At 42.8% G+C, this 17,528-nt stretch overlaps 1 protein-coding gene across 3 annotated transcripts in view; it reads left to right on the forward strand.

Moving 5' to 3' along the window:
* Positions 1-17,528, forward strand: part of GAD1 (glutamate decarboxylase 1) — a 47,495-nt gene that overhangs the window by 23,888 nt on the left and 6,079 nt on the right. Inside the window, exons 7-16 of one of the 3 annotated variants that reach the window (XM_055289680.2) lie at positions 2,551-2,663; positions 3,989-4,104; positions 4,189-4,268; positions 4,492-4,546; positions 6,158-6,274; positions 7,757-7,821; positions 9,438-9,516; positions 10,598-10,747; positions 13,708-13,815; positions 15,412-15,501. In XM_055289680.2, the coding sequence (XP_055145655.1) occupies positions 2,551-2,663; positions 3,989-4,104; positions 4,189-4,268; positions 4,492-4,546; positions 6,158-6,274; positions 7,757-7,821; positions 9,438-9,516; positions 10,598-10,747; positions 13,708-13,815; positions 15,412-15,501 (973 nt within the window). Of the gene's footprint in view, positions 1-1,084; positions 1,282-2,550; positions 2,664-3,988; positions 4,105-4,188; positions 4,269-4,491; positions 4,547-6,157; positions 6,275-7,756; positions 7,822-9,437; positions 9,517-10,597; positions 10,748-13,707; positions 13,816-15,411; positions 15,502-17,528 lie in introns of those variants that run through there. The other 2 variants (XM_063644711.1, XM_055289681.2) reach the window with 2 other exon arrangements.

Consider the following 17,528-nt stretch of genomic DNA (forward strand, 5'->3'; position numbering starts at 1 on the left):
GATCACTTGAGGCCAAGAATTGAAGACCAGCCTGGGCAACATAGTGAGACCTCCAGCTCTACACAAAATAAAATAAAAAATAATTGAAAATAAAAAAATTTAAAAAACTGTTTTGGTAGACTTCAAGGCCTTCTTTAAGGGTGCAGCTGCACAGATTGTAAACATGGCCCAGGATGGGGCAGCAGGGTCAGAAGAAGTGTCAGGAATGAAGAACACCATGTCAGCCCATTTGTCAGGCCTGGCTGTGGATCAGCAACCATGGACTGATACACTAGCTTTCAGGAGAGAGTGTCAGGACTAAGCTAATAAGTCAGGAAAAGAGTGGAAAATTGGTCCTTTAGACTCAGGCAGGGACTATCAAACAGGATACAGCTAAGGCCAAGAACCAGATGCTAGATTCATCCTAGTAGGTTTCCTCCTCAAGGTTGAGAATGGTGTCTTCTAATAGTTTCCTTAGTACATAGGATGTCACCTGGCAGAGAATAGTCAGTAAGTATTTGTTGAATAGAACTGAAAGAAAGTTTAGGAATCAGGTACCTGGCGTAGATAAGGAACCGGAAATAGATTAGATCAATTAATCTCATGATAAGCTCTCTAGACTCTTCCTCCTAATCCTGAGAGTAATGGCCATGTTCCTGGTCCTTGGGGAGGCTAATTCATGCAAACCTTGGGCCTAATTGGTTTTAAATCTGAAGCATGGAGTGGGACCTATGCCTGATATTCAGTCCCACTCCCTCTCCCTTGTCCATGTGGTTCCTGCCTGGCCAACATTGACTTGATCCTAAGCCAACTTTCATCCAGTCTTTGATATGGTTCTGATATTATGGTATGTGATTTTATTTGTTCCTTGCCTTACCCCAGAGAGATTTCTTATATAGTGCTGGGAGATTCTAGCACAGACACTGCCACCAGTATCTCCTCGCCATGCAAACATTTTTGTCGTGTCAACATTTCCAAAAACCAGTGGAACCATTAATAACACATTTGTTCAAGAATGGTTAAAAGCCCATCATGAGTTTGCCTCTTGGTACACTTGGCAGCACAGGCTAAACCAGGAATCCTTCTCTTCTTCTTCCTTTATCAGGCCATCAGACATGAGGGAGTGTTGGTTGCTACGGTGATGGGGCTCAGAGCAGAACCAAAGCATGATTGTGACCTCCAGAGGTGATGGTAACTGCACACATGGTTTCCAAGGGTCTTCCTCCTAAATTTCCAGGGGCCTCCCAAGGAAAATGGACATATTCTTTTTGGAAATAAAATACTTCTACCGACATATCTGAGGATCCTTCAGGATCTTTTTGTCTTCTTTTACCTCCATGTGATTAATTTGACTGCTTTTTTCATCCACAATTTAAACTTAGTAGCTTCACCTGTGTCTTATGTAAAACAATAGTTATCTCATCCTTACAAATAGCTTTGCCTTACATTAAGCAAGCAAGAACTCCCATTAGTCTTCAACATTAGCACTTGGCTCAAACACCCTAACCAGTGATAAAGCTTCCCCATGTCACTTAGCTGTGTCAGTCTAGGCATCTCTTCTCCGTGAGGATGATCTGAGCCCAGCCTACAGACTCTAATGCTAAAGAATGCCAAGCAAAAACAAGAAAGACAAAGAGCCTCAGAGCTTAGTAAATATCTTTTTGTTTTCTGGCTTAATTTTCTGTGGACAGACATTCCTTGATTTTTCTTAGGCCCCACGTTTGGTCTCATGATCTTGTTTCAATGACTAGTCTACCAGACTATGCCTCTGTGTTGAATTGCTTTGAAAAGAGCATGGCTTGCTACTTTTAAATCAGTTTGTTAGAAGATAAATGTAACCTTTCAAGATATCTGATGCCCACAGCTAGTTGTTTATGCCAGTTGACCGTCTTCTTGTTATTTATAATTTGTAATTAGAAACTCATCACTTAGAATTATTCTTGACAGATATTGACTTCAGAGAATTATAGAAACATAGCTGTCCTTGAGGATTATTAGTAGAAAAACCATGTAGATAATTATATTGAGATCTTTAAAACCTGGGTCAATATTTCCAATTATCTTCACAGTTAGCCTTCAGATGTTTACATTATTTTTTAAAAGATAGACTTTGGCTCTGGCTTTTATATATTCTACAAGTGTGAAACTGGCAGTCAGTTTTTTTAAAAAACAAATTGTAAACCAATTTTACATAGAACTTGGAATGCTTTTTTCAATTAACCTTTGCATTGTCCTATATAATCTTAGAGGTAAAAGGGACTCAGAAAAGTCATTTTCTTTCCTTCTATTCCTCTGGGTGGACCATGCCTAAGACATTCCATTCAGATAAGAATCCATTTTGTTGATGAAGTATCACAGGGCTGGCACTTCCACCACCTCTCTCAGTAACCCAGGCTGGTTTCTGACACTTTATGATCGGCGACTTCATGCATTTCCAGGAAATGAATCATGTTAGTGGTTTGGAACAGCTTTTTTTTAGAACCCAACTACAAATACTAAACCAATCCTCTGTGTTCCTAAAATAAGTGGTTTGACTTCTTTCTTTCATCCTTTTTCTTACCACCTTTCCAGGTTTACATATGAAATTGCACCAGTGTTTGTCCTCATGGAACAAATAACACTTAAGAAGATGAGAGAGATAGTTGGATGGTCAAGTAAAGATGGTGATGGGATATTTTCTCCTGGTAGGTTTCTCTTCTCTTCCTCTTCTCAAGGTTTGGGATTCTTAAGAATACAAAATATGAAGTAGGTTTGTGGAAGAATAATGCCTTAAAATTTTTTTTGGATACTCTGACTTCCTATTTTTTCAAGATGAAGGCTAACAAAAATGCTACATTTATATGAATTAACTAACAAAGGCTATGCCTAAATATGTAAAAACTGACAAAGGCTGTGTCTAGATAATGCTAAAGAACCCCATTTTTTTTTCTGAGACAGGGTCTCACTCTGTCATCCAGGCTAGAGTGCAGTGGTGTGATCCTAGCTCACTGCAGCCTCGAACTCCTGGGCTCAAGTAATCCTCCTGCTTCAGCTTCTCAAGTAGCTGGGACTATAGGCATGTGCCACCATGCCCAGCCGTTTTACAATTTCTTTTGTAGAAACAAGGTCTCACTATTAAACAACTCCATTCTGTCAACAGCAGTTTGATTATGCTAGGGATCAGTGAATCAAGATTATTAATTAATTGATTGATTTCAGCCAAAATAATATAGCTACTTTGAATCTCTAGTTTGAAGTAGATAAAATAAGAATTTTTAAAACAAGGATAGGTATTCTGGTGGTGTCAGAGACGGTGTGATTGTGTACAAGGGGAAAAGAAGAAATAAGAATTGCAGTTATCTAGGTAATTCAAGCAGACCACAAATTTGCCTAAGTTTAATTGTCAGATAATTAATGTAAAATTAACTAGTTTGTGTTGGCCAAACATACATAGTTATGTCAGTTCTCCTTGTGTCTTTATTTAGGTAAACATGAGTTTGTTCTAATTTTAATAAATTTAGAGTTCTCCTAAATGATTCAGTATCTCAGTTGGGCTGAAGAGAGCACCTAGGCAGGTAACCAAGAAATGTCATTGTTTCTTTCTGTAGGCTCCATTACTCTTTCTTTCTCTGTCTTTCTGAACTCAGGGAACAGATTCATCTTTGTTCAGTAAACAGATTGAGCAGAAAGTAAAGCAGGAAGGATATAACTCACCTATCCCTTTGCAGCCACTGATGCAGCTACCTCTTATATTTCTGTCTAGACTTCAGGTGGAAAGGGCACTGAAGTACACGAATCGCCTCCAGCCAAATTGCCTAGATAGCTTTGGTAATAAGTGTGACTACTTGTATTCCCAGGGTAAAGGGCCCAGTGGGAAGCCCCAGCAATAGGGAAGCCAGCAAAACCTATCAGGATATTATCCTTCTGCTTCCTGACCTCCCTTGTCTCTTGAGACACCAGCTCAGCATTCGTTTTTAGAAACAATAATGAAAGAGCCCCAACACCTCCCAATATGTCCGCTTGCTGACAGGGGGCGCCATATCCAACATGTACAGCATCATGGCTGCTCGCTACAAGTACTTCCCAGAAGTTAAGACAAAGGGCATGGCGGCTGTGCCCAAACTGGTCCTCTTCACCTCAGAACACGTGAGTCGGGGATGCTTTCTCGTGGATAGTGGTGTTTTTTAGGGGACTTTCCAACTTCTAACCTCGAGCCTCTGTTTGTTGCAGAGTCACTATTCCATAAAGAAAGCCGGGGCTGCACTTGGCTTTGGAACTGACAATGTGATTTTGATAAAGTGCAATGAAAGGTAGGCAGGGGAGAGTGAATATTAGGTTCTTGATGTATTAAATGTGTTCATCTGTTAAATTTGTTTTATTGTGCTTAAGGACTGGCTCAGTACATTGTGCCAAGCTGCTAATGGTCTGTTGAAAATATCCGATTAAATTGCTTTTTGCTGCTGCTGAAGTTTTTTTCATGTGCAATCTCATTGATTCTTCATTTTAATTTCCCTCCTTTTCCAATAATTATAGGGGGAAAATAATTCCAGCTGATTTTGAGGCAAAAATTCTTGAAGCCAAACAGAAGGTATGTACTCTGTGATGCATCTAAACTCCAGTTTAAAAATACCTTCTTTCTGCCCTAGACAAAAAAGTCCTTGATAATATGAGACAATTTTCTTGTGCTTCTAAAATTCTATTCTTAGATATTTGCTTATTTCCAACTAGTAAAATAATTTGGCTTTAAAGCTGTGTCTACACAGTATGAGGGTTTTTTAAAAAAATGAAAAATTTGGTCATTAAACTATTTGTCCTGTCTTCATTGTGCCAAGTGATTGGTTTGATGTTCTTCAATAAATCAAATCCCTGAGCATCATGAAGATATAGCCTAATTGAACTTTTTACTTACTACTTGATTGGTATTATCTCATTTTAACAAATGCCATTTTAGCTTAGGATTCTGTTTAGCAAAGTGCTTCCATGCCCTGGCAGATGGCCCATGGTACTTGGCACATCCAGCCTCAACAAACTCTATTAAACAAAAAAACTCATAGAACAGATGTATCCACAAGTCAGTGCCAGGTAGCTGTCAGGCCACTTACCAACACATGGTTGTTTCACTTACATTCTTACCTCCTTCTCTAATTGTAGTTATTTGCTGGGGTCTTGGCACAGGAAGTGGATCTAAGTGTTGTAAAGACTGAGCAAGGAGCAGAGGTGGAGCTGAGCTTCACAAAAGCCTAAGAGGCAGGGCATAGGGGCTCACACCTGTAATCCCAGCACTTTGGGAGGCTGAGGCGGGAGGATCCCTTTAGCCCAGGAATTCAAGACCAGCCTGGGCAACATAGGGTGACCCACATCTCTACAAAAAATTTTTAAAAATAGCCAGGTGTGGTGGTGCACGCCTATAGTCCCAGCCACTCAGAAAGGTGAGGTGGGAGGATTGCTTGAGTTGGAGAGGTAAAGGCTGAAGTGAGCCATGATCGTGCCAATGCACTCCAGCCTAGGTGACAGAGCAAGAACCTGTCTCAGAAAAAAAGAAAAGCTTAAGATTCACAGATTTCCCCAAACTTGTCTTAGATCTATTACTCTACTCCTTCATTTATTTTTTGTTTATGTCAACATTTCACCACGTCCACTGTTAGTGAATGTATCAGCTTTCACAGTGTATAGACCTTTTTTAAATAATCGAACCCCACAATGTTTCAGTATAATTATTATATCAATACCCTTAAAACAACACAGCCTCTTAAAAGAATGATGCACAGGTGATATTCAGAACTATCTGACCATCATTCCAAACACTTATTATTACTCTTTCCTGCTTTATTTTTTGCCATAGAAATTATTGCTATTAAACATACTGTATATTTTGCTTATTTACTTTAGCTTATTATCTGTCACCTGCCACTAAAATATAAACTCTGCAATGACAGAATTCTTTATCTGTTGTGCTCACTGCTGAGTCCCTAGCATTTATGGCAGGGCCTGGCACATAAAAGGCAATCAAAAAATATTTGTTGAATAAATGAATGAATGGGTGAATGAGCCAACAAAACACTACTAGACGTAGTATCTGGTAACACATAAGTTTTGTCATTTACTGTTAGAAATAAATATTACACAATTCTTCCTGTGAAAATCAGCAAATGAGAAAGGTTAAAAATACTCATCAGCCTATATCTGTCTTACCTTGTAGGGATATGTTCCCTTTTATGTCAATGCAACTGCTGGCACGACTGTTTATGGAGCTTTTGATCCGATACAAGAGATTGCAGATATATGTGAGAAATATAACCTTTGGCTGCATGTCGATGTAAGTGCTATAACTCAGGCCAGTCCATGTGGGGGGTGGAGGCACCTCTTTTTTATGATTTGCCTGAAGCTTCTCCCCACGCCCCAGCCAGCCCTCTATCCATACCACATTAGTTCCAGTTCTTGTCTGGACCCTAGCCAGCCATTCACAACTGGTACACACCACAGACCTGGAACATCCTCTGGGACTCATCTAGTTCCTTACCGGTCGATTGCTGTCTTCTGTGGTTCATCCTAGAATATGGTCTCATTGCCTTCCCAGGTAGCTTTGTTGGGAAAAATGGCTACAGAATAAAATATAACTGATTTCAGAGGGAAAAAATTAGAAGACACAACATATAGAAAGTAGCCATGAATGTGAACCCTCAGCTACCTGCCTTCAGTCCAGCCATCTATGACACGTCTCTTAAAAAGGACATATCTGGCTGGGCACGGTGGCTCACGCCTGTAATGCCAGCCCTTTGGGAGGCCGAGGCAGGTGGATCACCTGAGGTCAGGAGTTTGAGATCAGCCTGGCCAACATGGTGAAACCCCGTCTCTACTAAAAATACAAAAAGTAGCCGGGTGTGGCAGCATGCGCCTGTAATTCCAGCTACTCTGGAGGCTGAGACAGGAGAATCACTTGAACCTGGGGACGGAGGTTGCAGTGAGCTGGGATCACGCCACATTACTGCAGCCTGGGCAAAAGAGCAAAACTCTGTCTCAAAAAAAAAAAAAAAAGGAATATCTGCTACATTAAGGAAAACTAAGGCAGTATACGGAAGGCATTGTCAACTAAGAGACTTAATCCCAAATTTTCCCAGGAACACAAAAGATGCATTTTCACATGTGTGACTGGGTGTCTTTTTTTTTCTTTCTTTCTTTCTGCCCATTTTCTTAGGGATTTAACTTCTCACAATTGGCCAATAGGATAATCTGCCTTGCTACTGAACTAATGACTAACAAAGGCTGTGTCACGTGGCATCCCAACTATTCAGTAAACATGCATCATGGTACCCACAAAAATGTCTTGTTGTTATATAAGTTGTTGTGAGACCTCCAAACCCAGCAGGAACTGCTGCTTTTTGAGTTTTTCAGGAGCTGTTAGAATTCTACTCTGGGAAGAACCAGACAGCAGACCTCAGTTTTTTGGGCAGCTTCCAGAGCCACCCGGAGGGGGACTCACTATGTTGGCTTTCCACAGCACATTGGGCTAATGGGCCATTGGACCTTTGGGTCTTGGCAGAACAGGCACCTCAGGCTCAGACCTGGCCTAGCTGTATCACTTGTGCAGCTATACTCCAGAGGAACTTTAAAAAAGAAATGACAAGCAATGAAGAATCACAACCGATTGAACAATCAGTGTGGGCTGAACTTTTCTGAGAAACTTATGTTTTTCACCTTGTACTTTCTTGCTCATGTTTTAGTAGAAGTGAGGAGTGACTAGTTTTTGATTCTTAAATGTCACTGCTCCCCTCTTCCTCTCCTTTCTCTGTCCCCACAGGCTGCCTGGGGAGGTGGGCTGCTCATGTCCAGGAAGCACCGCCATAAACTCAACGGCATAGAAAGGTAATGGCCAGAACTCGCCAGGCTTCTTTCCACCCAGCACATCAAACAGACCATGCTCTGATGTCAGCCTGCACCGCCCTGCCCTGATCCCCAGCATCATATTTCGGTCTAAGTTCGCTTCAGTTCAGCAGGCATTTGTTGAGCATTTATTGGATGACTGATTTCCCAGTCAAATGAGTCCTGAAGGAGTTCACAATTTAGAAAGGAAGAAAGACAGGCCAGGTGTGGTGGCTCACGCCTGTAATCCCAACAATTTAGGAGGCCGAGGTGAGAGGATCATTTGAGCCCAAGAGTTCGAGACCAGCCTGGGCAACATAGTGAGACCCTGTCTCTGATAACAATCAATCAATCAATCAATCAATCAATGAGAAAGACAATAAACAAGTAGTTAGAACACAATGTGATAAGTGTAACAGGAGACAATTGCAGGTACCCAGGTAGGAGATGAGAGAGACTAACCAGTGAGGGGAATTGGAGGCCATCAGAGTTTGCCAAGGGCACAGGCAGGGCCACTGGTTCACTTTCCTCTTCTTTCTCATTAAGCTTTCTTCCAGAAAGGGCAGGACACTCAGCTCCTAACTTATTTTCTTTTTCACTATTCAAATTCAGTGGATGTTCTAGGCCAAATATGATTTTGACCTGACTCCTAAGTGTTGATCCATAACAAAGTCACAATGATTCATTGATTCATTCAGCATATATTTGCTGAGCACCTATCATGAGCCAGGTAGGGGTGGATGTGAATATTCAGTTACGTGTCTTCCACCCAGCCACCTATGGTGCTTTTCTAATAAAAATGCATATCTGATAAATGCAGGAAAAATAAGGCACTATATGAAAGGTGTTATCAACTAAGAGATTTGCCCTCCTGAAGTTTACATTCCAGTGGGCTAGATGTTCATAAAAAATTCTCATAGTAAAGCAAAATAAAACAGGATTAGGTAACAGTGAATGACAAGGCATGCTGTTTCAGACAGGGTAGTCAGAGGCCTTCCTGAGGAGGTAGCATATCAGCAGATACTGCGATAAAGGGAGACAGGAAGCAAGGATATGAGGAGGAGTATTCTAGGCAGTGCGAGTGGCAAGTGCAAAGGCCCTGAGGCAGGACTGTTCTTGGCAAGTGGGAGGATGATCAAAGAGGCCAGTGGGGCTGGAGCAAGGTGAGAGAGGTAGAAGCAGACTAAGGAGGGAGAGGCAAACATGGAGCAGGCAGGGAGAGCCCACCCAGGGCTTCTCCCACAGCCACGACTCTGGCTTTTGTTACCTCTACTGTGCCTCTCCAAACTTTTGTCTCGGTTTTGAAAGACCAGTGTCAACGTTGTTAACCATACCATATTGATATAATACCTGAAAGCTCTCAAAACAATAAGACATATAATAAGTTATTCATAAATGTTAGCTATTGTTAATAGCAGTTACTTCTAAGATACAGTCCGCAATGTAATACTCTGAGACTGCCTGCAAAACATGTGTTTGCTACTTGATCAGTCAATTCAGGAGAATAGGCATGGATAATATTTACTGACTTGAGTTGGAATGGGTGGTGTTTTCCTCAAGAGAACAGTTGCCTCTTTCCAACTCCTGCACCTTCTTGAAGTCTCATGTGCTTCTTTCAGGGCCAACTCAGTCACCTGGAACCCTCACAAGATGATGGGCGTGCTGTTGCAGTGCTCTGCCATTCTCATCAAGGAAAAGGTCTGTACTCCCTCCAAAGCTACACTGAGGCCCGTACATTCTTTAGAAAGCACGAAAAGAGACACACGTGGGGTCTCTTTGCAGTACTTGTTGGCTGACTCATGAGGTTGGCAGCCCCACTGCGAGACTGCTGCTGCTGTCCTTTCCTGCCCTTGCAGCTAACCTGGTTTCTTCTCTTGGCTCTTGCTGACTACTGTGCTTCTTCCTTGATCAGTACTCAGGATCTGTCAGCAACTGAACCTTTAAGGGAATTATTTAATTGAGTATTCCTTCATGTTTGCACAAAAAAAGTGAGAGCAAGTAAGTGAGACATCCAATCAGTTTTGTCCTCAGTGAGGACAAAAAGCACTCACTGGAGCATACTTGGAGTTCTTAGTATAAATGTGTGGTCCCAAGAACTGAAATAAATGAGACAGAACAACAAGTACAAATATCAACTTAGGGCCACAAGGAATATTGCCCCAAAAGCTGCTGTAAATGGTTGAGGCTCATATTCCCTTCTTCACATGTCTAATAATAGGACCCTGCCCTCCAAGGCTTTGTTGCTGCAGTAAAACTTCTGCACACAGAAGCATTCCAAAAAGTCTGTCTCCAGCCTGTAGGAGCCAGAATCTGCACAGCCTCTTTAGTCCACTCATACGTGGAATCCATGTTAACGTCATAGGAGGTCCTGGAAAGGTTGGAAGACTTTTGCCAGAGCGCTTTTGGAGAGAAAAATTCTTCACAGCATGAAACTATCCCACCCACTGAGGAAGTTTCTATCTCTAACCCCGGCCCACTGAATGCCATAGCACTTCCCAATCTTGAAACAATCCCAGACACCCACACACATTTCCCCTTAGAGGGATGGCATCTGAGACGGAAAGATCGTTTTCTAATCAGAGTCAGAGACAAAGGGATGGCAGTTTTTCCAAGAGTGATTTTAGAAAAGGACATCAGAACAAGTGTAAGGCCTCATAAAGACATCAGAAGAAAGACTGCATATGACCCCAAGCCCCTCCTTCCAAGCCAGCCTGGTTTTAAAGCCACCCACATCTCTGATCTGTAAATGCAGATGCACCCATCTTGATTTCCATGATAGGGTATACTCCAAGGATGCAACCAGATGTGTGCAGGATACCTCTTCCAGCCAGACAAGCAGTATGATGTCTCCTACGACACCGGGGACAAGGCAATTCAGTGTGGCCGCCACGTGGATATCTTCAAGTTCTGGCTGATGTGGAAAGCAAAGGTATGACGGGAATAATTCAGGAAATAGAGCAGAAACGTAATTTGCACAGACTGGCTGGCAAAAGAGGGGCAAAGATATATCACAGATAATTCACTATATGTGGAATCAATATCTAGATAATTGAATTAACTGTTTTCTTTGTGAATGAAATTACTTTATTCCTTATGTCAAATTCTCTCTTCTTTCATTCAGTCTCCTCAATTTGAACTATTATGAAGTCTTCTTATAACATTCTCTTATAACAACTAAAAATTATGCCAAGATAAGGATTTCTACAGCAATCCTTGGGGATGCTGGAATTATTTAGTGCAGGCATAGAGAAAGATAAAAAAAATAAAATTACTGCATTATTCTGAGTAGAACCTTGAATTCTTTTTTTTTTTTTTGAGACAGGTCTCGCTCTGTAGCCCAGGCTGGAGTGCAGTAGCGTGATCTCAGCTCACTGCAAGCTCCGCCTCCCGGTGTCACGCCATTCTCCTGCCTCAGCCTCCCAAGTAGCTGAGACTACAGGGGCCTGCCACCACGCCCGGCTAATTTTTTAAAAAATATTTTTAGTAGAGACAGGGATTCACTGTGTTAGCCAGGATGGTCTCAATCTCCTAACCTCATGATCCGCCCGCCTCGGCCTCCCAAAGTGTTGGGATTACAGGCGTGAGCCACTGCGCCCAGCCCCTTGAATTCTTTAATGAGGTTTCTCATCATGGGATATGTATGACAGTTTTAACATCAACTTCAATAATGCCTTTCCCGTTGTTTGTACTTAATACACCACTCTGGAAAATGTATACTTTATTGTGAAAAATCCTACTGTTAGATGGTAGCATGCTGTGTCCACATTCATCAACCTTTTGGGTTTCATTTCTGTACCTAAGGAAAAAAGCTAACTATTGGAATTTCCCCCAAAATATGAGTGAGGGAGAGGATTACCATTTGACTATTTGTTTCAAAAATATTTGTGTGCAATCAAGTAAAAGAAATTTTGATTTCATAGTTTTATATTACATACCTTCTTTTTGTTTATTATAAATTAATTTTAATAATTTCTATGTTTAAGATTGAGTCTAACACCAAACAACAAGATTTTCTGGCAAAATTTTGAGTCAAATATTTCTTCTGTAGGAAAAATTTGGTAGATTATTAGTTTTTTCCTCAGGAAGTCATTTTGTCTTTTTTTTTTGAGACAGAGTTTCGTTCTTGTTGCCCAGGCTGGAGTTCAGAGGCATGATCTCTGCTCCCTGCAACCTCCGTCTCCCAGATTTAAGCAATTCTCCTGCCTCAGCCTTCCAAGTAGCTGAGATTACAGGCATGCGCCACCATGCCCATCTAATTTTATATTTTTACTAGAGACAGGGCTTCACCATGTTGGCCAGGCTAAACTTGAACTCCTGACCTCAAGTGATCCACCCACCTCGGCCTCCCAAAGTGCTGGGATTACAGGCATGAGCCACCGCACTCAGCTCTATTTTGACTTAATATATAAATAGTCTGAATTTGATTTCTATTACAAAGTAATAATAGGAATTTTAAACATATAAATAGCCATAGGCTGGGCATGGTGGCTCACACACGTAATCCCAGCACTTTGGGAGGCCAAGGCAGGCAGATCATTTGAGCTCAGGAGTTCAAGACCCGTCTGGGCAACAAGTGAGACCCCATCTCTACAAAAAAATACAAAAGTTAGTCAGGTGTGATGGCACATGCCTGTGGTCCCAGCTACTTAGGAGGCTGAGGTGGGAGGATCACTTGAGCCCCGGAGGTGGAGGTTGCAGTAAGCCGAGATCATGCCACTGCACTCCAGCCTGGGCAACAAAGTGAGACCCCATCTCAAAAAAAAAAAAAAAAGCCATAAACAGCAACAACAAAAAAGGAGTCCTGTCATTTTGAAATACAGTGACCACACAGCCTGTTTCAGTAATTTGTGTCTTCTTTTTCATTTCTAACAATAACCTCTTGAACCATCTGCTGGAGGTTTTGACCATAGTGATCGGTTGCTGAAATGGGACCCTGGTACAGGCTTCATTCCTAAGCGGACTGACTAGGGTGTACAGTCAGCAGTGACACTACCTGGGGAGGCTGATGCTTTCTCGGTGCTGGACTTCGCTCAGGCCCATTAGCAATCCAGAGCCAGCCTTGTGCATCTGCTCTCCTTGTTAACACCGACGCACTCAACCCTCATACTGCTGTTACTAATCAGCCATGCTGGCTTTTGAAACTCATGCTCAACCAGTTTGTCAATAGTTGGAACTATTGCAATATCAGGGCATATACTGAGACCAATGGCTCCCCCATCTGCCTGCCTGCCTGTCATCTAAAAGGCATAACACTGTTATGTGGAAGGTTGCCTGCCTGAGAGGACATGGGACATGTTTCACAAGGACTTACTGGTGGGGAAGATGAGTTCTACAGCAGTATCTTTCGAAGTTTCTATGATGAAGAACCAGTTATTTGTTGTTGTTGTTGTTGTTTTTCACCTATCATGGACCAATACCCTAAAGATGAATTGTTACAAAAATGAAATTTAAAAACATACAAAGAATAAGCCACTATTTTTTATTAGGGTCAACAGACAAAATCCCTTTGTCCAATTGCCATAAAATTTCCTATGCTTAATCTCAATTTCTACACTCATTTGATTGTAGACCAGTTATAGTTGTGGAGTGGCCTCAGTTCATAGATGACACTTTGAGTAGCACCATCCTAAAGCAAACCAGAATCAGGCGTAGGTCCAGTTGAGAATAACTACCCAGAGACTGGAGTGCCTTTGAAAGAGGAAGCGGGCACACATCATTTATTGCATGCACATCTGTGAAAAAGCTGACATATTTGATTAGATTGTTCTTCCTAACCATCTCCAAAAATACTTTTTTTGTTTATTTCCCATAGACAGGGACAGCATAGCCTTCCCAAATGCTCATCACAGGGAAATGCAACCACAAACATGACTTTTCTCTTTAAAACAGGGCACAGTGGGATTTGAAAACCAGATCAACAAATGCCTGGAACTGGCTGAATACCTGTATGCCAAGATTAAAAACAGAGAAGAATTTGAGATGGTTTTCAATGGCGAGGTAGGTAATCGTCATGGACCAGGTACACAGTATTTCCAGAAAAACTACTGAAGGAAGCTCCTGAAGCCGGATTTTCCCATGTTGCCAGAAACTGCTTCAAAATTTTTATTCTTATACACTCTTAATTCCTCTCTTTAATTCCTTCCATGTCTATGAACTTTTCTTCTGGTAGCACTGGGATGACTTTTTCCTTTATGTCTTTTAAAAGTGTGTTGCTCTTGGCCAGCTTTTGGTAGACAAGAGGTCTTTCTTTGACAGGTCTGAATCCTTCATCATTCTTGGGTTTGTTTTATGTTGAAACTTTATGAGAAAGTGTTTTTCAGGCTGGGCATGGTGGCTCACACCTGTAATCCCAGCATTTCGGGAGGCCAAGGCAGGAAGATTGCTTAAGTCAGGGGTTCAAGACCAGCCTGGGCAACATAGCAAGACCCTGTCTCTATAAGAAAAAGATATATAATTTATAAAAAGAAATTTTTAAAAATGATAAAGTGGTTTTCATTTCCAAGAAGCTTATAGGATGGGTATATTCTTACCTCCCAAGACTTGTTCTAAAATAAGGTTCTACTTAACATAGACTCGTAAGGAGGAGAGCAAGATAAAATTATCTCTGCCCTGAGTTCATGTGCATACTGCACACAGCAAAGTATTTGTCAATGTTTACCGAGTACCCACTGTGTGCCAGGCCTCCTGCTAGGTCCTAGATTCTAGAGTATTGAACAAAACAGATACATTCTCTGACCCAATGGAGCTTACACTGGAATAGGAGCCAGTGTTGAATAAAAGAAAATCCACTTATAAGCCAGTATAATATAACACTGCTTACAGTCAACATTATTCTATTTATCAGGCAACCTAAACTACTAGGAACACATGTGAATCACCAAATAAACAAAAAAGAGCCCTGGGCAGTTTAAAATCAATGACACTGCTCTGATCATTTACACACTAAACACTCTTAATAGCAGATTAAAAACAACAAATGTGATATCTCAAACCAATTAGAGGCAGGCACAGTAATGGCAACCAGCAAGAAAACTTTATAGCAAGAATACACAAAACCCAAAAAGCACGGGAATCTTTAGAGGAGGGACACTAAACAGTTTGAGGCATCTCAACAGGCCTTGCCTTATGCAAGCCTATTAATTGATATAACCAGTCTTAATGTTTATTATGATGGTCCTGAGTCATCAAGAAAAGATTCAATATCAATATAATAAACTCAGTAAAATATTCAGCATCCATAAACTATGTTTCAATTATCTTCTATGTGTGAGGCACTACAAAATGACAAGATGGACAGACAGATACCTTTTTAAAAAAATTGCCCAAATGTAATTATTTGTAACATTTCAGTGTTTAAAGTCAGTAACCTTAGTTACCTAGAAAATTGGTTGTAGGGAACAGCTCTCTTGCCAGATATGATTGGATAAATGAGGCATTGTTCTCCCTAGTGTGGAAGTAACATTGCCTTTGAGATGAACATTCAACCTCTTTCTTTGGTCTAAGAGACTTCCACCAAGGATGCATAGTGGTTTGGGAACAACTTTCTCTCAAGTTATCCTAATTTTCTTTGTTTGTCTGTTAAAATCTCTGCAGCCTGAGCACACAAACGTCTGTTTTTGGTATATTCCACAAAGCCTCAGGGGTGTGCCAGACAGCCCTCAACGACGGGAAAAGCTACACAAGGTATGGACTAGCTTTTTGTCTCATCTAATCCTCTGCAATTTCTCTGGCTGGCCAGGACATCCTCATTCCAGTGTGCCTTTCTAGTGGGGGAAATATAAAAAATAAAGCCCTGGGGTGGGTTTCTAGTAATGGGGTGGTGGGGAGCCATCTTGTTATATTCCTCTTGAGCCTGCATCGCCCCCTTACTGTGGTTACCACGGGAATGTCTAAAGGACATGTCTTATAGACAACACCACAAATTCAGGGTTTTGCATAACTCAGAGCCCAGGATACTGGCTGGCACATAGACTGTGTTTAACAAATATTTGTTGAATGGTTGTATGAATGAAATATTATTATTATTATTATTATTTTTTTTTTTTTTTGCGTTTGATATTGGAATATATTCTTAAATGAATGTGGTCATATTATACATCTTTTTTTGGTTGTTTTTTTTTTTTCTTTTTTTTTTTTTGGGATAATAAAAATATTTATAGTTGTATAGTGTTTGTTTCTACATTTTTTTTTTTTGCCAGCATCATTTTTTTAATTTAATTTTTTTTTTAATTTTTTTTGCATACAAAAACAATAAACATTTTCTAAAAATACATACAAACAAAAAGATGCATATCAAACATATTAGGAAGGTTGCACATGGGAAGTCGGGGAATAGAAATGGGGGGTGGGAGTTAAAATAAATGAGAGAGGGACTTTATATGGATCAGTGATAATAACTCAATCCTCTATTTGATAAAGAAGAGGGAGAAGGAAGAGGAAGAAAAAGAAAGTGGGATAAAGGATCAGAAAGGGAGGAAAATAGAAAAAATTAGAGTATGACTCCAGGGTAGACCTGTTTTGTTGTCACTGAGTTGGTTGGTTGGTTTGTCTGTTGTATTCTTCATGTTTCGCCAAGTTGGCCAGACTGGTCTTGAACTCCTAGCCCGAAGTGATCAACCCGCCTCGCCCCCCAGAGTGCCGGGACCACAGGCGTGAGCCACCACGTCCAGCCCCCACATTGCTTCTGGCCTCCGTGGTAGACCTCCCAGACAGAGCGGCCAGGCAAAGGAGCTCCTCACTTCTACCCAGACACGGGGCGGCCGGGCAGAGGAGCTCCTCACTTCCCAGACGGGGCGGCCAGGCAGAGACGCTCCTCACTTCTTCCCAGACGATAGGTGGCCGGGCAGAGGCGCTCCTCACTTCCCAGACGATGGGTGGCCGGGCAGAGGCGCTCCTCACTTCTTCCCGGACGGGGTGGCCGGGCAGAGGCGCTCCTCACTTCCCAGACGGGGCGGCCGGGCAGAGGCGCTCCTCACTTCCCAGACGATGGGTGGCCGGGCAGAGGCACTCCTCACTTCCCAGATGGGGCAGCCGGGCAGAGGCGCTCCTCACTTTCCAGACGATGGGTGGCCGGGCAGAGGCGCTCCTCACCTCCCAGATGATGGGTGGCCGGGCAGAGGAGCTCCTCACCTCCCAGACGATGGGTGGCTGGGCAGAGGCGCTCCTCACCTCCCAGACGGGGCGGCCGGGCAGAGGCGCTCCTCACTTCTTCCCGGACGGGGCGGCCGGGCATAGGCGCTCCTCACTTCTTCCCGACGGGGCGGCCGGGCAGAGGCGCTCCTCACTTCTTCCCGGACGGGGCGGCCGGGCAGAGGCGCTCCTCACTTCTTCCCGGACGGGGCGGCCGGGCAGAGGCGCTCCTCACTTCTTCCCGGACGGGGCGGCCGGGCAGAGGCGCTGCTCACTTCCCAGACGATGGGTGGCCGGGCAGAGGCGCTCCTCACTTCCCAGACGGGGCGGCCGGGCAGAGGCGCTCCTCACTTCCCAGACGGGGCAGCCGGGCAGAGGCGCTCCTCACTTCCCAGACAATGGGTGGCTGGGCAGAGGCGCTCCTCACCTCCCAGATGGGGCGGCCGGGCAGAGGCGCTCCTCACTTCTTCCCGGACGGGGCGGCCGGGCAGAGTCGCTCCTCACTTCTTCCCGGACGGGGCGGCCGGGCAGAGGCGCTCCTCACTTCTTCCCGGACGGGGCGGCCGGGCAGAGGCGCTCCT

This window comes from Symphalangus syndactylus, chromosome 8 (assembly GCF_028878055.3).
Source record: "Symphalangus syndactylus isolate Jambi chromosome 8, NHGRI_mSymSyn1-v2.1_pri, whole genome shotgun sequence".
Lineage (NCBI taxonomy): Eukaryota > Metazoa > Chordata > Mammalia > Primates > Hylobatidae > Symphalangus > Symphalangus syndactylus.